The following is a 23051-nucleotide window of genomic DNA, read 5'->3' as shown; positions in this document are numbered from 1 at the left end:
CCTTTTCGGAGGCACCGCCCGGCCATCCCCTCTGAACCGCCCCCGCGAGCTGAAACCATCGCGAGTCATTAGCTGCATCTCTTCCAGACGGTTCTCCCTGGACGAGGATTTTGCTCGGGGAGCGGAGAGGCGGTGTGCAGTAAATCAGAAGATGGGTCGCGGTGAGGGAGCGTTCGAGGATCCGCGGCGCTTTTAACAGCACGAAACGCATTCCTGATATTCAACAGTCTGGTTCAAACTTTAAGTGCCAAAATGAACGTTCGTATTTGTGAGGGGAGGTTTCACCTACGCTGAATGACAGACTGTTGGCTCTCCCTCATCCCGAAATAAAAATAGCTCTAGCCTCGTTAGCCTCTGGACCATGGACAACACAAAAGGGTTGGGCAGAACAACCTCCGGGCCGGAGAGTTCCCAAACTCTCTTGTTCTGGCCTCTTAGCCCAGAAACTCGAACTGAGCAGAGATTTTTTCCAGATGAATTATTATTATTATTTTCCCTGACTGTAAAATTGGCGATTTCCGTCTCATCAGCTCTGTCCTGCTTTGCAGACTCTCCTCAGAGACCCCGCAAAATTAAAGTAAACAAACTGATTTGCCCCTAAACTGATCTGACAGCGTTCCTCCATTTGGTTTGTGTTCTTCATTTGCTTGAATGTGCCATTTCATAAACAAATTCCTGTAGTGAAGTTAAACTACGCTGAAATGCCTCCTGCCTGTTACTGTCAACCAACAAGCTGTTTCTTAGTGTTCCTTTGGTTATGTATAAAATCTACATGCATTTCATCTCTTATAAAAAATAGTATATATAGAAAATGACTGTTAAAAATGATCTGAAATTAATTTTATCTCCTCTGATTAAAAAAAGACGAATACATTTTTATTCATTTTTTGCTTACAGTAGTAATATATTTTTAATCTGTTAATGACGCTCATCTAATAACTTCCATTTGAATTGTATATTAAAACTATATTCAAATATACTTTTTGCTTTTTTTCCTCCTTTTACACTGAATTATTTTTTTTACAAAAAGGGTTAGCATATGAAAATCTAATCAGGAATAGAAAAAATCAGTTTCTATTCTCAGCCTCTGCGGCCCCAGGTTATGGGGACAGAAAGAGAGCTGCGTGTATTTCTCATTTAAAAATTACAAAAAAAAAAAAACATCTTCAAAAAAAGAGCGGTACCTTTTCCATGATTCTTCTTTCGTTGTGTTTAGCTTAGAGGAATATTTACATATTGTGTGTCGCAATGATGATGCAACCTAATGCCTTTTCATTTTGTTTAAAAAAAAAAAAAACAAAAAAAAAGACAGTCATCGGTACTGTCTGCTCCTTTTTTTTCTGAAAAGAATCACCGAGGGTAAATTCTAGAACCATTTCATGTCCCCTGTGAAAGTTCCAGCATCCTCAGGTCTACACGGTCACAAAGCACTGCCTATCCACTCTGAAATAAAGCGTACTGTATCCTGGAACAAGAGCACAAGGCCAACTCGATCCATTAGCTGACTCGACGCTGAGGGGAAAGCACACCATGCCAGAATGCCCTTCATTGGTAAACTGTTAGCTTGACTGCGCACATAAGTTCAACAGAAGGAAAACCCTTGCACAGAAACCAGCCACAAACATGCCGAGGAAGCCTCTTTGCTGAGTGGCAGTCAGAAATACCAGACAGGAAATGCATATTAAACAGTCATATTCTTACAAAACTGTTAAATATTTCAGCCGGGCTGAAAAGAAAAAAAAAATTTCGTACCATTAATGCAATATCAATTCGCCCCCCCCCCCCCCACCCCCCACCCCCTTCCTCCCCTACCCCTCTACTATCCACATGACCATACAGCCTCATAACTGAGCTTTCTCTCAGGGCCCAATGCTGAGTTCATGATCTCAGTCTGTGCACTGTAAGGTACAGCTTAACACAGCCACTGCCGCCGCGCAGTGTAATTCTGAACCTAGCCAGGTCGACGGGGTCTACAAACGGCGGCGTCCTCCCGAGAGTCTTTCAAAAACCTAACTGGCCAGAGGTTAGTTTCTGTACGTGTCACTGGTTTTCTCCTTCAAAAGGAAAGAGAGAAAGAAAGAGGGAAGAGGAACGTCATTCGCAACCCTACCGCTACGTTAACGACAATGACAACAATAGTACACATAAGCACCGTCGGTGTTGTGCTCCTCTTTGACACCAAAAACATTCTCCTTCTATGGTCTTATTATTATCAATTAGCCCTGTTAAAATCAAAATAAAAAAAACACAGATAGCCATTCCCACAAAAAACAACATTGTTTACAAAGTAATCTGAGTCCAAAGTGTTTTAGAAAAGAATCCAGCATGGATCTGCGGAGTCCTCGTTTTTCCATCAGAGTGAAACCCTTCCCATTGGCACGTGACGTAGATGAGGTCTGCTTTCGTTTTTTTTCAAAGTAATAATAATAAAAAAACAGGATATGAACAAAATTATACAAAAAAGAAAAACCTTGTACAAGACTTGGCCAAGTCCAGGTGTCCAGTCTTCAGCCATGTGTAGACTGTGGAGTTGGTGTGCTGGAGGTATGGTGGTCACGGTGTGGGAAGAGCACAGAGAGCACCCCCATAGGGGGTCTGGCCTCTGTATTTGGGGGGCGGGGGGACTTGGTGAGGCTGTGGTGAGGTTGGGTAGTGGATCCTACCCTGCAGCGACAGAAATAAATAAAACACAACGGCCATTGTAATGAGTGATTTTTGCATGCATATCTTTCAGTTCACTGTGCAACAACACGAGGGAGGGAAGGGGGGGGGGGACGACACAGGGAGCGAAGGAGTGAAGGAGTGAAAGAGGAGGATGTGGGAGGGGCTGAAGGGAGGGAGGAGACGACCCCACAGGGGAGAAGGAGAGGAAACACGAGGACGGTGGGGGTGGGGAGGAAGGAGGGAACACGGGGGGGGAGAGAGAGAGGGACTGGTGCGATACAGGAGCGCCTGAGCGTTGCATGCATTAGGGAGATGTGAGGCGTGCTTTTTTGCCCCTCTTAACACTCATTTGTTGCTCAGCAACCCTCCTCGTTGAATTCTTTTTTTGGGAATTAAATTAGTCCGGAAATATTTATATAAAGCCCGTCCACTACAATGATCAAATCTTGCTCATATATTCAAATGGCTCCCTCAGTAAAAAACACATATTCGGAATTAAGAGCACTAAGAAATAAATAAATTTGTTGTATTTTAAGCCCCCTCTTTGCCCTTTAATGAAAGAGCCAAAGCTACGAGAAATTGAAACCCGATGGGAGTTTGTATAGGTTAGTATAGTTTCTATGCTACTGCTAAGTGTTGAGGGAGGCAGACTGAACGTCCTGTGTTAAGTTGTACCTGGCTACTGCTGTAAGTGGTACTGACGAGTTAGCTGGGCACCCAGTTGTGGGAGGAGCTCTGTGTGGTGGCAGGGCCGGGGTAGCCCTGACCCGCAGGCAGTATGGGGTCGAAGTTGAAATCGATGCCCTCTCCGTCCATGAGGTCGCTGTTGATGATGTAATCCACGTCACAGTCCAGGTTCTCCGTGAACATCTCGATGTCCAGGTCGGTGGGCAGCCGGTCCTGGCCGGGCAGGAAGCAGCCGGGACCACCGAACGGGCCCATCCCCTGGAGGCCCTGGAGGCCCCCGCCGCCGCCGCCCCCCGCGGAGACGCCCCCGCCCAGCAGCATCCCCGCCCCGCCGGGGCCGGCCGAGCCCTGGGCGAGGTGAGCCTTCAGCGCCGTCATCTGGGGCGGGTCCTGGGTCATGGTCGGCAGCAGCATGCCCAAGCCCAGCTGGGACTGCTGCTGTTGCTGCTGCTGTTGCTGCTGCTGCAGTGTCATGGCCGCCACTGGGTTCGGCTCCAGGCTCTTTCCCAGCAGCAGTTGGCTGGGCTTGCCCCGCCCCTCCGTCATGGCCCCGCCCAGTCCCAGCAGCCCCGCCCCGCCCTGGCTGGGCATCAGCGGGTCGACCTGAGTCATCATGACGTCGCTGGGCGGCGGCGAGTCGGAGGTGAGCAGGGCCTCCAGGCTGGAGGGAACACGGGCCCCGAAAGGAGCGCCGCGGGACCCGGGCCCGGGCAAGGGGTTGAAGAGGGAGTTACCGAAGTTGGAGGAGCTGGGCGTGGAGCCGGCGCCCTGCGACACCGAGGCATTCGCCCCGGCCTGGGGGGAGGGCTGGGGGGGCTTGGCGGGGAGCAGGGGCCGGAATGAGGGGAAGCCGGACCCTCGGGGCAGCAGGGTGGCCGCGGAGGGCAGCGGCGTGGGCGGGGCCGGGGGCGCGGTGCTGGGGCTCGCCCCTCCCGGCTGGCCGCTCATCAGGGTGAGCCCGTCGATGAGGTCCAGCTCCTCCATGAGGGTCTCGGTGAGGGTGGGGGGCACGCTGCCCGCCGAGTACCCCCCCAGCAGCCCGTCCTCGCGCAGCTCGTCCTCGTCCTCCTGGCCCGGCGCGATGGGCGACAGCCGGCCGCTCAGGGTGCTGGCGTTGGAGCTGGTGCGCGGCCGGAAGCTGGTCCACATGTCCGGGTCGTCCAGGCTGCCGCGGGACGACGGGCTGCTGCTGTTCACCCCCCATTTGGGGAACTGCTGGGAAGAGCCGGGGCTGTCGGCGCCCCCGGCCCCGGCCCCGCCCTCGCCCTGCAGGGCCCCGCCCGCCCCGCCGGGCCCCGCGGCCCCCGCCTGCTTCTTGGTCTGCTTGGCGCGCATGCGGCTCTTCAGCAGCTTGCTGCTGTTGTCCATGGAGGCGGCGCGGCGGCGCGGCGCCTTGCCCGTCTTCCCCCCCTCGGGGTTGAGCATCCACCACGAGCTCTTCCCCGTCGACTCGTTGTGCACCCGCAGGAACTTGTTGTGCAGGGACAGGTTGTGGCGGATTGAGTTCTGAGGGGAACAGAACACAACATTTGCAGCTGTGTTACCCATTACAAAGCCTTCAGCTTGCAGTGCATACCTGTACAAGCACCTGAAGTGTAATTATAAGGCTACGAATGCATCAAAGAGATCCTGGATCTGGAGAATCCAAAAGCATTACAAAACAGAGAGAAGGCATAACATGGAAAACACACTGGATAATCGCTGTTTATCTTTCTGCTGAGTTATGAATGTTAACTCACGCAAGGCGGGCCTGAACTCTCTGCATGTGCAGAGGTGCCCATGTGAGCTGCTGTTGTGTGAATGCACTGGTCTGGGATCAGCAGGATGCACCGTGTGGCTTAATGAACTGTGCTGGAGGCACACAGCACATGCTCTGAAGTCCCGCGTGAAAGCGCTCACGGTCAGCGGACGTCATTCAGGGCTGGTGCTGTAGCTGATGACCGAAGGCACAACCCCTGCGTGTGTGAGAGTTCTTGAAGGGGTGTGGCCTAAAACAACATCCCTTAGCCAACATGGGAAAATTCACAGCAGTCACAAGAGGATGTCTGCGGAGCGAACCTCCCATGTCCTCATTCCGCACCTCCCGCCTGTCTCTGCCTGAGGCTGGAACCACCCTTAAAGTAGCCCTCACCCAACGGCTTACCCTCACTCAGAAGTGCCGAGATGAAGTGCCGGCGAGAATGCCACATAACAATTAAATGTAGGGTCTCTTGCACAGCGCGATAAAAGAATTCACTGGAACTGATACCGGGTGTAAACATGTGCTTGCATACAGACGGATTCAATGCCATTTCTTTTAACTAATCTTTAGAAATGACACATCTTCAGTCAAAAGTCTGACTGGTGAGAATGGTAATTATTTACATTTACATTTATTTATTTATTATGATCTAACTGAGTGTGTGAATCCTGTCTATATGTTGTGGATTATTTGATAACTGTAACGTCTACCATCTCTATAGGCCTCCAGGGAAATAGCTCAGTTTTACCATGTGGGAACAGTATGCATATTTGCATGCGCACAGGAGTGCCTTAAATTATGGCTTAGGGGGCACATGTGCTACTTGGAGGTATTAATCTTAGCGGTGAGTCACCGAAACTCCCTTCTGCCTTCTCACACCAAGCTGCTGAAGTTACACAAGTCCAGGTTTGGGCAGCGCTCAGATGGAGGACACATGAGGGAAAATCAAGCTGGAGATGGACAGTATTCTGATGGGCCAGAGGGGGGGCGCACTTTTCTCTATACATTACGAAACAACATATTTAGGGCGCTCTACTCTGAAAGGTTCCATGTTTTAGTTGACACAACACAAACGCCCTGGACTAACTGTGGTTATTAAAAGATTCTCGGGTGCTTACTGCACAGAGCAAGGTTGTTGCCCCAGAGTCCAGAAATCAGTGAGTTGTTTGTCCAAGCCCCCCCTTTACTGTGGCATGTGGTGGGGTTTTGCGGGGCAGGAATGAGCAAGCCCCAGTCGGGTGGGTAGAGCACAATAGAGGCAGACATGGGGGAGCTGCTGAGATGCGTTTCACGAGTCCTTGCCACCGCTATTACAGCGAGTCTGGCTGGGCCTTGCGCACTCCATTCCCCATTACTGACACATTTTTACATTTACATTTTGTCATTTAGCAAACGCTCCGGTCCAGAGCGACTTCCAACACATTGCATTACACTACACTGTCATTTAGCAGACGCTCTTAACTCAGAGTGACTTCCAAATAATTGTATCGCTATGCTAAGAGTAGCAATCGAGCAGTCAGATACTGAGTTAAGTGCTAAACTAGTGTAGAGTGCTTGTTTTTTTTTAACAGAAAATGGGGATAGATAGGACAGAGAGAGATAGAGAGGAAGGTAGACTAGAGATACAGCTTGAAAAGAGGAGTTTTCAGCCATCTCTTGAAGGCACCCAGGTGTTCTTATTAGGGAAGCTCCGCAGCTTTCCGAAGCTGCTGCTCAGTGAAACAGTGCAGCTGCCTGTAGAGTCGTGTTTAAAATACGTGTTCCTTGTGGGTGTGAGCGCTGCGAAGGTACATGTGGACACAGGCCAAGGTAATGAGTGATGCTAACAGTGACACCAATAACAACTGCAATAAGTCGCCGTGAAGCAAAGTGTTTTTTTTCTCCGCGGTGGGATGAACTTTACTCCCGGTGCAGGTGTAATTTCAGCACAGGTGTGACCTTGAGCGCTATGGTGACAGGGTAGGGGTGTGACACACTGACCTAAGGTGACTTGGGAAGGGGGTGGGACCTTACAGCACACACCCCCAATGGGCTGATGTGGGAAGGCCCCTGACACACCAATCAGTTAGCCTTAAAACACACCCTCACACTTATGTACAAACAGTGCTGTGGGTGTATGGCTCATGTCCAGCTAGTGGCTATTACTTTAAACCATGCAGCATGTATAGCAAAAGCTTTCATAGTTTCTGCCATGCTATATGTTTAGAGACACCCATTTACCGCATGAGTGGCCTTGCTTACAGAATGCTTTATAGTTACAAAGATGAATCAATGCAATAAAACTTGAATATAGGGCATGATATGAGCCATTCATCTTAATCTAAGCGAATCTATTGAGTCTTCAGTGTAGCATAGGAAGTTACAGGACTTGGGTATTTTTACCAGCTGAACGACTATAAACGTTTTACCTTCCACCCAGCCGAACTATTGCTGTCTCCTTTATCCTTGAAGTAAGGTACAGTTTTCACCATCCAGTCGTATATCTGCGCCAGAGTGAGCCGCTTCTCGGGGGAGTTCTCGATGGCCTGGCTGATCAGGTCTGCATAGGACTGGCTCCCCCAGGCGTTGCGCCGCGAGGATCCCTTTCGCGGCGTGGCTCCTCCCGCTCCGGCCGCGACCCCTCCCTCGGAGACGGCCGCCTTCTCCGGCTCCGACGTGATTTGCGGAGGCTCCTGCTTATCCTCTTCGGCGGGGGGTGTCCCCGCGGCGGATTCCGCACCGTCCGCCCCCTCCTGTTTGACAGCTGAGATGTCGGGCCTAGGCAGCGGCCATGTGCACGATCTCGGTCTGCTCTGGGGCTCAAAGTCAGGGTCAATTGGGGGTACCTTTTCTTCCTCCATTTTCAGTTTTTGTTTTTCCTTTTGTTTTAGTTTTTTTTATCACAAAGGTTCGTTACGTAGCAGTATGTTTGCCAGCAGTACAAAAGCTTCGGATATGGCTAGGCTATTTTTTAAAAATTCAGTTTAAAAAAAAAAAATCACAAAACTATTGTGGTATCAATAAAGAAGAAAAAACACATACACACCACAAAAACAAACTCGGTCATTTAAGAATTATTGTATCAAATATTGATTAGTGTTGAACACGTGCTTGCTGAGAAATGTGGCGGCCGCCCACGTCGTTAGTCCACTGTTTCTCATGGGACAGAAGCTGATAAATTCTCGTTTCTCCTCGTTTTTCTAAATTGTTACAGTTCACAAAAAGTCAAGTTCATTCTCAGCGTAGTCCCTTACAATAGCGGTATGCCGTTATAAACAATAACCGGCGAATGGTAGAAAAGAATCGCAATAATCTGACTCCACCAATATAGCGTCAGTTAATCCTCCGATTGGAGATTAAAAGGACCAAATAATCTCCTTAATAGTAGCTAGCTAAAACCTCCTGATTTACACTGGCCAAAGAGGCTGGAACGGGTTTGTTTTGTTTACATACAAAGAACAAAGGAAATTCGAAGAGGAATGCAAATCAAACCAACTGGACTACCATCAGCAAGCAATAGATACAATTATCAGAGGAAAAAAATAGCTAAGTGATCTTGTAACTATGGCAATGCCGATACTGTACTGTCTCCGCTTTAATATAACGCATTAAATACGATCTTACTTGTTTGTTCACGACTCAGTTCTGCTTTCAACAAAAGTTAAAAAAAAGCTTGCATTTGTTTATAAACGGGATGTATCATAAAATATGCATAATCTGTGTTCGTTATGTTTACTTGTGGTCGTTTAGTAAAAATATTTAAAAATCATTATTTTCAGACCGATCTCTGTTAAAAATGTGCATCGGGTAATATGAAACAAATATAAGGATTACCGGAGTAGGTCAGTATTACAAAGGAGCGACGTGACAGACAAGCTTCAGTCCACACCGAGTTGTAAACAAGGTTCCGTCTCCCTCACACACTCTCAATCCCCCTCCCTATTCCATGGAAGACCGCCCGACTGCTACGCGCAAATGTGTCTTCAGGTTATTGACACTTACGTAAATGAAGTCTGGGGCTGCACAACTGTATCTGCTATCTCGCCCGCAATAATAGAAAACTCAGCTCTTCAAAGTCCCTTTCCCTTCTTGTGAAATGTAGTAATCCATTAATTTGTCTTTTGTACTAAAACGAGCAATCAGCCACAGTTAATCTAAGAAAAATGGTAGGTAGCAAACAAGCAAGATCTCAGTATTTCGGCTTCAACTCATATTGCAAAGGAGGCTATCCTTTCCAGAATTTCTTCATTCGGGATTCTGCGTGCGGCTCGTCCACTGAAAACGCGTAGCCGTCGGAAATCGACAACAAAACATCGCTCGCAAACGAGAAAAAAATACCGGTTAAATCTGCCAGCAGGCTGTATTAATGATCTACAGATGTATAAATTCAGTCAGCGATCGCGAATAGCAGCGCTGGGGTGGAAATCTCCGCCGTGTTCATGCTGGTCAGTAACAGGTGTGATGTGGAATAATGGGGAGGGAATCCGTGTGCTTCCCCCCCGTTTCAGAGGCGCAGGCTCTTCCACGCTGCGGGCGAGCGCGTGCCACCAACTGCCATGTTTCCTCGAGACGCTGGGAAGAAAAGCGAAATAGTGCGCCCGGTCCCGATCCGGCACCAGCGTGCCTGCGCGCCGCTCTCCGCCCGCGGTCTCCCGCACGCTCCCGCGACCGACGCGGGCTCCTTCGCCCCCCGAGCTCACTTATTCACTTTGCGGTAACTCGCGCAAAAAAAAAAAAAAACTCCACCGCGGCGCTTCCAGCATGACAAATAGCTGGCCAGCTAGCACAACTGTTCGCTAGTTAACTCCAGTTATTTGAGTGGCGCGGGGGGGGAGAAAAAAATCAAGAAAGTTGAAGAAAATCCTCCGGTGTCCCCTTCAAAGCTTGTCTTTTTGGCGCTTGGTGTTGTTTCTCTCCAAATCTGTACATCCAAATACTCATTACACGCAGATCTTTTTTGTTTTGTTTTGACTCGACTCGAAGCCTCCCTTCTGACGTCTGTTTACCACAGTAGGACGGTGGGTTCTGCGCTTGCGTGTAGTGGGTTGCTGGGAAATGCAGTCATGTGATACCTAAGCGCTCTAGTTTAGTTTTAGCGAGTATAAATTAGGACGAAAGGACAGTAAGCCAATTTATGTGTGTCGAAAATCACCATTATGTAACAGTCTCGCACGGTATATACCTAGATGTCTGCTTTGCGGTCCCGGTGTCTTGAACTAAAGTTGGCTAGACACTTCATGACATAATAAATTAGATTTCCTTAATAGCTAGCCTACTTAGGTAGGACTTAAACGTCTAGCGAACTTGTGACTATCACAGGTTAGAAGTCCCTGTGCAAAGACATGTTTATTTTATCACATATTATTTAAAACCTTTGACGAACTGACTGTTTTGTGACTGAAAAAGAATGTGAATGATTTTGAAATACTTGAAATGTGAAAACATTAGCTTGGCACCAGTCTACTCCGTGATGTTTATGTATTCTCAAAATAGCGTTTCACCCTTGGGACACATAGGTGTGGTGGATTCTGTCAGATCTCCAGCAAATAAGAAATAACTGGGTTCCTCGCATCCAGCTGCAAGAGAATTGCACCATAAACATAAGAAAAACACATGGTTAATTTTACCTGCGACCCATCGCGTAATTAGTGCAGTTATATTTTGAGAACACGGGGATTTCAAATTCACACACATCAATATTTTCTGGGAAAATGAGCCCTTTAAGTTTTTTTTTTATAAAGTGTATAACGTGTATTATAAAGTAATAATAACAGTAAGCATTTATAAAGTAATAACTAAGCCTATAAGCTTATTGGAAACTTAATGGACAACGTCTTCGATGAAAAAAAAAAAAAAAAAAACACAACTCCCCTAATGCAATTCATGCCGTTGAACTTTGAACTGGGGAGGGAGAATGAGTGGCGGAAGCACAGCCGCATGATGCAACTCCTAAGCCACAACACGAGAATGGCTTACTTGGAACTCCCTTGACCGGTGTGAGGCGGAATATGATCGAGTGAAGTCTGAAAGCCTGCTTATTGCATCATACGGCGTCGGCTGTATGCAAACGACATTGCCAGTACAGTATTAAGAGTAGCTGTTAGCTACATGCCATATAATGATTAATCAACAAGCGCAGCTGTTCGCGTTTTCATATACACGTGCACTGAGGTGAACCCTTTTCCGGCCATCTAGTGTACCATTTTGCATCTGATCCAGGATCAGTTGTGGAGAGGAAAAGTCAGATCAGTGGTAAAGGTGCACAGTTAGAGGGCGGTCATGAAGCGGAGTTTACGAAGTTTGAACTAACCAGATTAGAGACAGTGGAAGGAATCCTAAATTGTAAATTCTTTGTTAAAGTGACTCCACCTGAAAAGTGAGTAAAATTTCAGTTTACTAACAGTAGTAAGGCAGACTGTGTTTAACGTCTATTTTTGATATAATCAATTCAACTTCTGTGTTAACTACATAAATACTTAACTATGTGTAAGGTTAAATTGTGTATCTAGGTAGCTTTCCAGATCTGGCTAAAGTGGTATTTTTGGCAACTTGTTCACCTAGCTAGCACAAGCTAATTATTTATGATATGCAATGGGCTTATATTTAAATTTGTAATAATTTAATCATAGTTTTTACCTGTCTTTTCAGCTTTTTATATTAGATCACGAGGCTTTTACCTCGTTTAGGGAGTCACCATATCACACCTTTTCTCATCATTAGAAATTCCAAAATAAAAAATGTTTCTCTAGATAAAGATAAGCTTTTAAAAAAATGTGCATATGTTCACAGGCAATCATTCATGAGCTGGTCACCTCTTAACGTGTTCTTAACATACAGAATATGTATTATATGCTACAGTGGAGATATCAGTTATAGAAACAGAAATGTTACTTTGGACCAGTGGTTTTGTAATTAATCTTCCTTATCAACCAGTTTATTACTACAGACATTAATTACACAAATACCCTAAATTCTTGTATAAATATATTTTCCTCTCACCTGAAAAACATGGTTGCCAGGTTTTTTCCTCCCTGCAATAAGTCGTAGTGTGTATTTGTATATAGTATGCACAGTGTGTATTTATTTTTTTATTTATAGTGTGTATTCTTCTATTTTTTATATATATACAGGTGGTTCTTTTCTTATTTCATATTTTGCTGCTATTTTTTGTTTAATTTGCCTTTATTTGTCTGTTGTTTTACAAAAAAGCTGACTCAGGGAGCCACGCACAAAAATTCCAATGCACCTGTACTCTCCTGTACCTGTGCAAATGGCAATAAAATCTCTTGAATCTTTAATCTTGATGCCAAGATGCAAGTTTATTGTACCCCTGTATGGAAGCAGGTTTATATACTCAATGATATGAGTAACTATATGCTGATTAGAAATGATAAGGTTTTTCATAGTGTTAATGTAGTATTATTACAGGACATTCGCTAGTTACAATAGCTAAAGTAACTATTGGTGTGTGTGTGTGTGTGTGTGTGTGTGTGTGTGTGTGTGTGTGTGTGTGTGGGTGGGGGAGGGGGGACTGGCTGGCCAGTACAGCATAGGATACTGTAATAATATAGTATATTAAAATGAGCAATTAGTAGTTACCTGTTTTTCCCCCAGTTCAAAACCTTGGACACAAACAAATGGAAAAAGTAAGTGGCAGTGGTACAACCAGGATATATGTATGCCCAGAGTTGACTTTGGCTCTGTACATGCATCTGTGGCCTGCCTATTTGCCTGTCAGAGTTTAGTGAGTTAGGTACCTAGCTAAGTGATGAATAGTTGTGCAAAGTGTATTAAGATGTTTTTTATCCATTAGTTAGCCAATCAATGACAGATTATTTGTATTATTACTATCTTTCTGAAATGTCTATGTGTTGAAACATATGTGCTGTTGATATTTTTTGGAGATATACAACACAGCTAGGTGTTAATTAGATACCAGTTTTTGAACCGTTGAACAAGTTTTTCACACAAATGTCTAGGGGGCATACTTTCAGGTAGGGACTAATTGGTTGCCAAGTGTTACCTCAAATGGTTCCACTAGTACAAATGTCAACATTGGTAAAAAAACAAAACAAAGACCCTGACAGACTTCAATTGTACATAATAATAATAATAATAATAATAATACATAGCTAGTTATTATTGGCTAAGATGTGTTTGATACTGTCAGCAACTATTGGTTGACATATTCTTTTGTCAGAAAAGGGGACGGGGAAAAACTAGTGCGGTTGCACAATTTCTATTGGCTGTGGAAGGTGCACCTTGAATTCGCCGTCTGGATTCCGACGTTGACTCAAGGCAGATCGGAGGGTGAAAAATGTCTGAAGCCACTGTTGCCGACACTCGCCGGTTGAACTCAAAACCCCAGGACCTAACAGATGCTTATGGTCCCCCCAGTAATTTCCTCGAAATCGATGTGTACGACCCACAGACTATCGGAGTTGGCCGGAACCGATTTACAACATACGAAGTGCGAATGCGGGTGAGTGGTGGAGAAATCAAGGCCGAGGATTTAGGTCGGGCCTGAATACGGGGGAAAGAAGAGAGTAGGTATAAAACGGTCAGGAAAACAAGGGCAGGGACTGGGAGTGGTTTCATGAAAAAGTCCAAGTGTTCATTGAGCTATTCCTGAAAAAAGCAAATGATATGACGATCGTATGTCATCTGTTGTAAATGTACAGCTAGCAAGCTAATGTAGTTGACATTAACGTAAAAAATAAGAATGAAGGAATTGGCTAGCGAGCTGGCTTGTTTTCGATGGCTAATGTTAGCTGGCTAGCAGCTAATGACGCTTCTAGATCGCTATCTGGCTGGTCGGTAATGAAGTTAGCGAGCTAACGCCATGGGCTCTGAATCAGGAACTCCGTTTATCAATATGAGAATGAATGACTGCGCTATTGATGGCTGTTATGTTAGCTAGTTAGCAAGCGGGACACCGCCGGAGGAATCTAGAAAGATCTTTCTGAGCGAGGTAGCTAGGACGTGAGGTCTAGATCGTAACACTAACTTGTTTGCGGTCGTCTGTGGTGAGGGTAGTTGAGGTGAATGTTGACATAATTAGCAGTCTTACAAGCAAGATAAATCCTTTATAGGTGGCTATGCCGATTTCCTGGTTTCCGATTCATGACAAATTTTGGGAGCACTGATTTGCTAGCTAGCTAGTTATCTTATGGAAAACATGGTTGCCAGGTCAAGTTATATTAAAACTGCGTTGACTGAAGTTATTGTCTGTATAGCCGGGTAGCTAATATTGGTGTGATCATATTTGCCAGATAGTAGTAGTTAGCAAGCTGGCCATATTTACCTAGCTACCTAACTTACTAGCTAATGGTGTAGATTAATCTTGAGTGATGGTGTTTTGCACATCTTTGGAGATACGTCCTCGGTGAAAAGCCGCAAGAACTAGCTACCTGCTATGTTTTCCTTGCCTAACGTTAACACTGTTTACTTAACTATCTGAATCAGAATATATTGGTTATTTTGATGGAAACATGCGATATGTCAAATATGACATGTAAATGTAACATTTTCTGTGCTTAGATTCGCTCTGTGCTTAGCTGACTAGCATAAGGCCTGATAGTGCTGTAGCGAGCTGACAACGGTAGCTGTCGAGCTAGCTAGTTAATGTGCAGATTTTTGGCAATCCATTCTTGTACGTAGTAATAGTGAAGGGGTATTTAGCTACACAACTTGTTAAATTAGAGATATTGAGCCCATGTAAACAGTTTCCATTGAGATCTTACTTGAGTGAAAGCTCAACTTCCGGGGTATTCTTTCATCCCGTGGTCTTTCGTGAAAAAGATTAAAGACAGAGCTGAGATTTGAACAACTTTTTCCAGTTAAGGCATATCTCTTTCCTAGTGCTTCATGTGTTGGGCTAGGTGAATATCTGTAAGAGGTTTGCCGAGGTTTGTCAAAACGTGCATGCATTTAATTTTAATGTAAGTTGTAAGTGTAGGTGCGTACGAGATCCAGTGCCCGTTATTTTGGGCTGGTGGGGGCTGCGATGCAGGAGAAGCAGTGCTAGAGAGGTGTTCGTTTGAACCGACATTCAGAGACAGTCGTGGGCTGTGTCAAAAAGCTGATTACTTTTAACTACAGCCCTTTATTACCTCCCAGTTTTTCCTGGGGGACGTAACGGGGATGGAGCCGTACTGTAGGAGGTGGTACCTCAAGAGCGAGAGTAGGGTGAAAGTCTCATACGCACTTCCTTCGCTCAGGGTTTAGGGAGGAGGAATGTCGTCGGCTTCTGCTTACACACGTATCATTTCCCTGCCGGGTTCCATGTCAGCACTCAACAACGTGGGTTGTTACGTGAAAATTGTGAGCAATTTTGGCGTGACCCTGTCGGATTTTTTTTTTAAAACGATGGCACATACATTTGTCACAGTGCAATGTGGTGGGGGAAAGGGGGTTTGGCTGTGTGCTGGAATGTTTTCCGGAAAACTTCAGCTTCCTGCATCTAGCAGGAACAGATCAGTCGTTCTCGTCCAAGAATTGATGACACAGTATTCTCTTCGGAGAACCTTCCACCATTGTAATAAGCACAGTATCTCTGAGTGAAGGAGGTCCAACTCTGAAATGTTCTGTGTCCATACACTAGTTTGTTGAATACCTTGCAAATATTTACAGTATTGTGTAAATATTCATAATCGTATATATATGAAATTTTCATATATACATGTTCAAGAAACCTCAAAAACAAAACATATATTTTGGGCAAACCAAGAGCTTTAATTTGATGCTAGGACTGACTGTGCCATGTTTTGGGTTTTTGTCTGTGTAGTCACGAAAGTGAATACTTCAGTTAACCGTATCTCAAAAGTGATAGGTGATGTTACTTGTAACCCTAGGACATATTGGAATCTCCACATGACACATGCCCTGCCAAAGTATGCCCATTATCACACGGAATGATTCACTTGCTCCCGGAAACTGTGTTTTGACATAAACTGTAAGTACCTCTGCTTTGGCAGTGCTCCCTAGATGACATGGGCAACGGCGTGACCAAATGGTGAAGGAACTCAGTTCGTACACAGGGCTGCAAGTTTGAAGCCTACAGGTGCCACTGCTATTTTTCCTTTGCGCAAGGTGCTCAACATCAGAACATACGTAGCCATGTAAATGAATAATATGTACGTGGCAAGGTAGGTTACACACAGGATGACAGTTGAGTGGAGTAAAGGAGTGATTTAGATCGAGGGGAGCAGGACCAAGTCAACTTGTGGTGCAGTGGAGACACCCACAGCATCAGCAGGAACATGCCCGAGGCCTGGGGAATGAGGAAGTGGCCTTGTTACATGTGCACCTTGTGCTACATCTGCAAGTAAATGTAGATAGGGGCTTTCTGAGGTTATTTTAAGACATCCAGCAGTGTGCTTTTGGTAACCGCGTTATCCTGAGGGGCCGCAGCAAGGCGGAGCCACATCCCTGCAGGCGCAAAGCGGGACTGCGTCACATACAAGATGTTAGCCTGTTCCTGCGAACATGCAGACGTACCTGTACACACATGCACACGCATGCTCGCTCGCACACGCACTCACACTTGCACACATTCATGTACATTTAGTCCTTTCGCTGGTGCCCTTTTCCAGCAATTTAATGTCTTTGTATTGTGGGCTGAAACCAGGGTACCCGGTAGAAAGTGACACAGGCACACTCACTGCAGCGAGCCGAGACATTCTATCAACCGTTATATGCATGGTATTCTTTACAATCAGTAATGGTGCAGCACATTACTAGTGGAGCATTGCCATTACATTACATTGCATGCATTTAGCAGACGCTCTTATCCAGAGCGACTTCCAACATAATAGAACATATGTGTATCCATTCAATTTAAATGAGTAACAGTGTCAGACCAGGCTAACAACGCTCCCAGGCCAGTCATTGTAACATTAAATAAAAATAGTGTCAGTAATGTTAATGCATTTAAATTACCATGCACTTTTCTATAAACTCTGTAAGCGCTAAGCGCTGTAGCGTCAGTTGTGACAATCCCCATCCAGTGCCATTCCTTCTTAATGTAAAGGAGACCTTGGTCAGAAATTAAATGTAGTGTGATTCATGATACGTATTAAAGAGCAACGTGTGTGGACTGAGTGTTCAGAACTGCTGAGGAATTCTGGAACCTAGTCCTCCACGTCCAGTCAGTGATGCCAATGGGCCTTACTACCATCCAGCACTTTCATTTGAGTGAATGGGGAAATCGAAAACCCTTTTGCGGGGCAGAAGCTGTGGTACCGCAGACCATGAGGCTATCGAAGTGCATCTGGTGCACAAGGATGATTTCAGTGTGTAGAAATAGGGGGAAATGCAAGATGTGTCAGCAAATCTTTCTCCATGGGGTTTGTGAAGACCACTTTTTTGGTTTTAGCCTTGTAAGCAAGCTTTGCCATTCTGTTACAGTGTGGCCAGTAGCGTGGCTTTATTTTCCTCCTTGAATATTGCATTTGTGGGAATAACCCTGACTGCTCGCTTGTAGATAAGGCCTTGTCGGTGATGTGCAGTTTAATTACTCAATCAGAAAAGCCTCTGTGAGTTGCACTAGTGGTTCCATGATTGTGCTCTTTGTACCAAGTTCTTGGTTATGTAATTAAAGGGGAAGTGTAACAGGGAAGTATTTATTATTGATTTGTTTTTGCTTTTTGATTTGCAGACAAATCTTCCCATCTTCAAGCTGAAAGAGTCGTGTGTGCGGAGAAGGTACAGTGACTTTGAATGGCTAAAGAATGAGCTGGAGAGAGATAGCAAGGTAAGAGACTTACAAAATGCAATGCAACAATGCGAAGATTAAAGAAAACTTTTAAAGAAAGGTCTTACTGTCAGTCTCTGTTAGTGTCCTGAATGTTTGAATTCTAGACCAGCACACCCTGGTGAAAAATAACATGGGTACAGGCACATGGGCACATATGAAAATGGCAGAAACAATGTTTAGTTAATAACCCATGTTGAGAAATACATTTGGAATATATGATATGGCTTGTCATAGCAGTCAGAGAGAAAAACATTTGGAAATGCTTGACTCTCGTGGTAAGCTGGTATGAAAAGGAGTCCTCCGTCAGTTGCCTGTCTCCTTCATGCCCGAAATAGTGTGCGAGGGAGGTCGTGGTGATGGCACGCCTAAGACTGCTGTTTGTCTCTGTCCGCAGATCGTGGTGCCCCCCCTCCCTGGGAAAGCCCTGAAGAGGCAGCTGCCCTTCCGAGGAGACGAGGGCATCTTCGAAGAGTCCTTCATCGAGGAGCGGCGGGTCGGCCTGGAGCAGTTCATCAACAGGTAAGGCTCGGCCCGGCCCCGCCCTGCCCTGCTTTACACCCGCACTCAGCTGCGGAAGCCCCTCACCCCGTCCCTGAGGGCACCCAGGAAAGTTCAGCTCTGTGAGGAGCAGCTGCACGCGTTGCGGGGAATCACAGGAGTTTGAAACTTTACCACAGCCCCCACTTGGCCAGTCAAGCGGAACCATGTTTGCATGGTGATGCCGTCTGCATTGTTGGGGTTCCAGCACTCCGTGGCCCAGCTCAGCCGCACCATTCACAAGGAAGCAAGGTCGCGGTCCCTGTTCTGCTGCCCCACGCGCTGTGCTTTGCTACTTAGCAAACATGGGGAAGCTCGACCACTCCCGGGTTTAGGGGTGGCGGTTCCCCGCCTGCCCATTGGGTGTTGAGTGTGGCTCTGACCTGAACGGATGCGCCCCCTCTCTCTGTTCTCGCCCCCGTACAGGATTGCAGGTCACCCATTGGCCCAGAACGAACGCTGCTTGCACATGTTCCTACAGGAGGAGAGCATCGACCGAAACTACATCCCTGGAAAAGTACGCCAGTAGGGGTTGGGGGGGGAGGGGCGTCGCCCAAGGGGAGGGGTGGGGCTCATGGGGGGGAGGGAGGGAGGGAGGGGGGGGGGTTGTTCTTTTGCCGTTTTCATCCAAGCCACCCTTCCACCACTGAAAGGAGAATAACATTTATTTTTACACTAAGAAATATAAATATAAATATATATGTCTATATCGCTGCGTGAAGCATAGAGACTGCTTTCATTTCTAGACTTTTTGAAGTTCTTTTTTTTTAATTTGAATTAATGTTTTCGTCTGCTTATCAGAAACATTACCTTGGGGTGTGTATGTATACTGAGAGGCTTTAGAAATGCAACCACAATTATTCTGGGCCCCATACATGTATACCTGGATTCTATGAATGGCATTTGGATCAACAACCACATGCTCTTGCTGATCTGAATGCAGCTCTTCTCACTGAGTGAAAGATGATTTCACTGAGAGAGATTACTGTTGTTGTGCTGAGGCCATGTTGGGTGTGAGCATTACTGGTACCAACACATTGAAGTTGTTCTCAAGAAAAAAATGTAGCCCCCTTGTATTTAGCAGTCTATAATTTCACAATGGTTAGAAAATGAATGTTATGTTCATTTTTTTTCTGCCTAGAAGTCGGTCTGTTTTTATTTATATTCAAGAAAAATCGGACCAAAATTATTTGCTGTATTTTTAATGTCTCTCAGTTTGTATGTGTACAAATATGTGTATGATATGTTTCTGTATATAAGATTGTAAAAAAAAAAAAAAAAAAAGAAAGAAAGAAAATGAAAAATAGTGTGTGGCTGGGTGCAGTGGGGGCGATTGGAGTGCATGACCAAATTAGGAAAGCGTTGTGACCTCACAATGCAGTGATTGGAAAGGGGAAGGGCGCTTGTTTCTGTATCACTGGTTACTTGATCACATATCTTCTTCCCACCTTTTTTTTTAGGTATGATTGAAGTAAGTTTGTGTTTTTTTATTATCATTATATTAATAAGCTCTGGCAGCCCTACTGTTGCATGGACAGTAATTTCAGATTTGGGGATAGGGGTACATTTTTGGGAATCATACATTCACTTAACTTTGTTTGTCTTCCTTTGCTTTGCCTTTACACTGGTTCTCCTTGCTCCTGTTGGCATCTCCCTTCTTTCTCCATTTCTTGCCAGTACATGTACTGGAAATGTAGCGGCTGGCATGCCTTGGCTGCATGTTCGGTCAAATCTCTGCCAGTTGGTGATGATTTTGATTGGTTAACCCCTGCCTTGTGGCGTAAGGGACTACCTCTATACTGCGGGGTACAGATCAACCTTGCACATGGGGAGCCCCTTCAAGCCTGTACTGTTGTTCATGTTGTCTTCACCATCTTCATCATCATCATCATCATCATTTCTGAGGTCACGTCATGGCAAATGTTTTAGGAACTTAAGTTTCTGCCAGAATTTAGAGCCATATTTTATTCACCTATGGCAAAAACAATCTGTGCAAAGCTAGTATAGTATAGTATAGGTTCAGGCGTTGTGGATAAAAATGGCTCATGTGTGAGAGGTTCAGAGGCATCATGAATAATGATGATAGTGATGATGAAAAAAAATCTTCAGGAAAATCTACCAAACTGTTTTATTGGCCTTGAGGATATCCAGTGAACAGTGCTCAGTCAAGGGCTAACCATAAATGATCATATCTGAGTGTCCCACAAGCTTCTTACAGCAGCATTTTTGCGTTTTTCAGTCATAACAGATGACAGAAAAAAATTAATACCCGTGATCTGCAAAGCAGAAGCAGTTGGTTGGTTCTGACTGAGCGATTTGCTGGTCATCGCTTAAATCTCAGCTTGTAGTCCATCATTTTCCAATGTCTAAAGAATTGATTTGCATGGGAAAGGGGGGCGGGGACTAACCCAGTAACCCAGCTCTGATTCAGATCAGGTGAAAGTGTGAACTCCCTTTTACAATTTGATTTCGTTTTGTGAATCTAGCGCCAGTGATGCGGAGACGCGGGACACGCTCCACCCACGCCCCCGCCCCCCCTCCGGCTGCCGGTTTTATCGTCCCGCTACGATAAAGCCACGCTGCCACAGCCCCAGATGACCCCACCAGCTGCACCCAGCTCCCTCCCGCTCCCTCTCACGCTCTCTCTCTCTCTCTCTCTCTCTCTCTCTCTGTACCCTCATGTAAATAACGTGTACATATATATCTATATTTCTGGGGATGCAGCAGCAGAGCGCATGTGCCACCGTGGCAGACCTGCAGCTTGAACCGGTGCCTCCCGACTTGCCAGCTGTGCACTGGCTAGGAAAAGTTGCATTCTGTTGGATGGGTGGGGTGGGGGGGGGAGAACATTCTGCTGACTTGATCTTTTTTTCCCCCTTTGTCATTATTATTCCGAGACTGTTAGTTTGCATCAAGTCAGGTTTCCACATTGTTGAGTCACCCTCCGTGCCCCCCACCTTTCTGGCGGTTCTCCTCTCTTCTCTCTGACAGTTTGCCACTCCCTTATCCTGCTCTGTTTGTGCGCGTGTCCACGGTCAGTTACACAGGCCGGCTCTGGGCACCCGGGCGATCGAGTTTGTCCTGACTTTGGAGTAGAATATACTCGTGTGTGCGCACTACGCCACATCTACTCACAGCACCTGTACCTTAAGCGGCGCTGTTTGCTAATCCTCCGCCTCATTTCTCTGTAGAGCAAATTAGCCACCAGCGACGTGTGAAAAGCAATGCACAGCTCAAATGACTGCCCAGCCGATTTGCATCACGTTAGGTTATCTGCTTATCAGACACGCTTCTGTTTGGCCAATTGCGTAGGTCGTCTTGTGCGTATTATCCACATTATCCATTTATTCTGGCTGATAGTTACTGTAGTAGTTCTGGGTAAGCACCTGGCCTAAGGGTACCGCTGCTGTGCTTCACCTAGCAATGAAAACTGCAGCCTTTGGTTTAGAAGTCTGGCTTCTTAACCACAACACCACACTGCCACCTAAATTATGGTAACACATAACAGGAGTTAAGTGGGCTAAATAACCACAGATGGAAAGAGGCCAAACCATGTCTCTGTGTTTCTAGTTGGATTAATGTACCTTAGATTGAACTTGCATATCTATCTTGTACCTATTTGGAGGAAGGGGGGGAGGTATCAGGACACTGTCTCCATCTGTTTGCTTTCTGTACATTCCGTTTGACATCCCGCCTTTGAACATCGCAAAGCCTCGTCAATGTTTTAAAACAGGACCTGATAATAATCGAAACCACTCATCGTATTAAAGACCCCGCTCAGTTCTGAGGCATCCATTGCCAAGTCTCGATTGTGGAACATCTGCTTACCTCCAGCAGTTGAAATTGGTACCAGTCCCAAATGCCACTAAAAGGTTAGCCGTGCACACCCACATCTGTTTTTCCCCAGTCACAGGGGTAGCTTAAAATTTGCCCTTTGGTGCCGACACAGGCACACTTGTGAGCCCTCGCCCACATTTGGGACAGTGCTGTTAATGTGGGGATAACCATAGAAAAAACTCCAGTAAATGGACCATGTCTTCCTGAACCTTCCCATCCACTTTTCTGCATTTACTCTCAAATAGCAAAAGTGAATATTTTATATTAATATGCTTTTACCATATTATTATTTTTTTATAATTGTTTTGCATCTTTACATGTATGTAACTGCTGTAAATTGTAGTCTGGGCTTTGTTTCAGATCTGCTGTCAGATATCCATGTTCATTTTAAACCACTGTGAAAACCAATAAAGAGCTGGTTGTCCCTGTCTTAAGGAAAAAAAAAACGTTTAAATTGTGCTTGGTTAATCTCTGCATTCTTTGTACTGCATGTTTCTTCCATGTTAACTTTTTTATGATGCTCCTTCAAGACCTTGTTTACTCGTCAACTTGTATGATTCTTCTTCTGGTTTGAGTGTCTGAAAATTTGCTTTGCTGTGTCAGATCCCACCAATAAAATTGTTGCAGTCTGCACGGTGTGTTACCATTTCTGTGATGCACTGAAATGTATTGAGGAAATAAATGAATTACTCAAACAGTTCTTGGAGAGGCTATTTTAACTGCCATGTTTGGATTCCATTCATGACCCTGATAATTATGTGATAACTGAAAATCTGGGCTCTGAACTATAGTTTGTTTGCTCTTAGAATGGATGTTCTCTGTTCTGTTAATTCAAAAGGTGTGCTTTTT

The 23051-nt window shown here is 45.6% G+C and overlaps 2 protein-coding genes across 3 annotated transcripts; one reads left to right on the top strand and one right to left on the bottom strand.

Moving 5' to 3' along the window:
• Positions 1-1820: 1820 nt before the first annotated feature.
• On the bottom strand, positions 1821-10086 carry foxo4 (forkhead box O4). Its single transcript, XM_036547870.1, has 3 exons — positions 7501-10086; positions 3340-4857; positions 1821-2664 (listed from the first exon to the last, which is right to left on the bottom strand). The coding sequence occupies exons 1-2, from the start codon at positions 7930-7932 to the stop codon at positions 3370-3372; spliced, it is 1920 nt and encodes a 639-aa protein (XP_036403763.1). The 5' UTR covers positions 7933-10086; the 3' UTR covers positions 1821-2664; positions 3340-3369.
• Positions 10087-13313: 3227 nt separating this feature from the next.
• LOC118791312 (sorting nexin-12) lies at positions 13314-22833 on the top strand. Of its 2 annotated transcripts, XM_036548626.1 has the most exons (6): positions 13314-13553; positions 17730-17825; positions 18223-18347; positions 18792-18882; positions 19826-19836; positions 20852-22833. In XM_036548626.1, the coding sequence occupies exons 1-5, from the start codon at positions 13389-13391 to the stop codon at positions 19829-19831; spliced, it is 483 nt and encodes a 160-aa protein (XP_036404519.1). In that variant the 5' UTR covers positions 13314-13388; the 3' UTR covers positions 19832-19836; positions 20852-22833. The 2 variants fall into 2 exon arrangements, with proteins under 2 accessions (XP_036404519.1, XP_036404518.1); XM_036548625.1 differs by lacking the exons at positions 19826-19836; positions 20852-22833 and having other exon boundaries at positions 18792-18894.
• The last annotated feature ends 218 nt before the right edge of the window (positions 22834-23051 follow it).

The sequence above is a fragment of the Megalops cyprinoides genome, chromosome 16 (assembly GCF_013368585.1).
Source record: "Megalops cyprinoides isolate fMegCyp1 chromosome 16, fMegCyp1.pri, whole genome shotgun sequence".
NCBI lineage: Eukaryota > Metazoa > Chordata > Actinopteri > Elopiformes > Megalopidae > Megalops > Megalops cyprinoides.
Note: the sequence above shows the minus strand (reverse complement) of the source record. Positions and strands in the feature narration are given on the sequence as shown.

What these genes read in the sequence shown, in the direction of transcription:
- LOC118791312 (XM_036548625.1), top strand. Translation starts at nt 13,389, where the DNA reads ATGTCTGAAGCCACTGTTGCCGACACTCGCCGGTTGAACTCAAAACCC. An exon ending in CATACGAAGTGCGAATGCGG is followed by an intron (nt 13,554 to 17,729) that starts GTGAGTGGTGGA and finishes TTTGATTTGCAG; the next exon opens with ACAAATCTTCCCATCTTCAA. An exon ending in AGCTGGAGAGAGATAGCAAG is followed by an intron (nt 17,826 to 18,222) that starts GTAAGAGACTTA and finishes CTCTGTCCGCAG; the next exon opens with ATCGTGGTGCCCCCCCTCCC.
- foxo4 (XM_036547870.1), bottom strand. Translation starts at nt 7,932, where the DNA reads ATGGAGGAAGAAAAGGTACCCCCAATTGACCCTGACTTTGAGCCCCAG. An exon ending in ATAGTTCGGCTGGGTGGAAG is followed by an intron (nt 4,858 to 7,500) that starts GTAAAACGTTTA and finishes TGTTCCCCTCAG; the next exon opens with AACTCAATCCGCCACAACCT.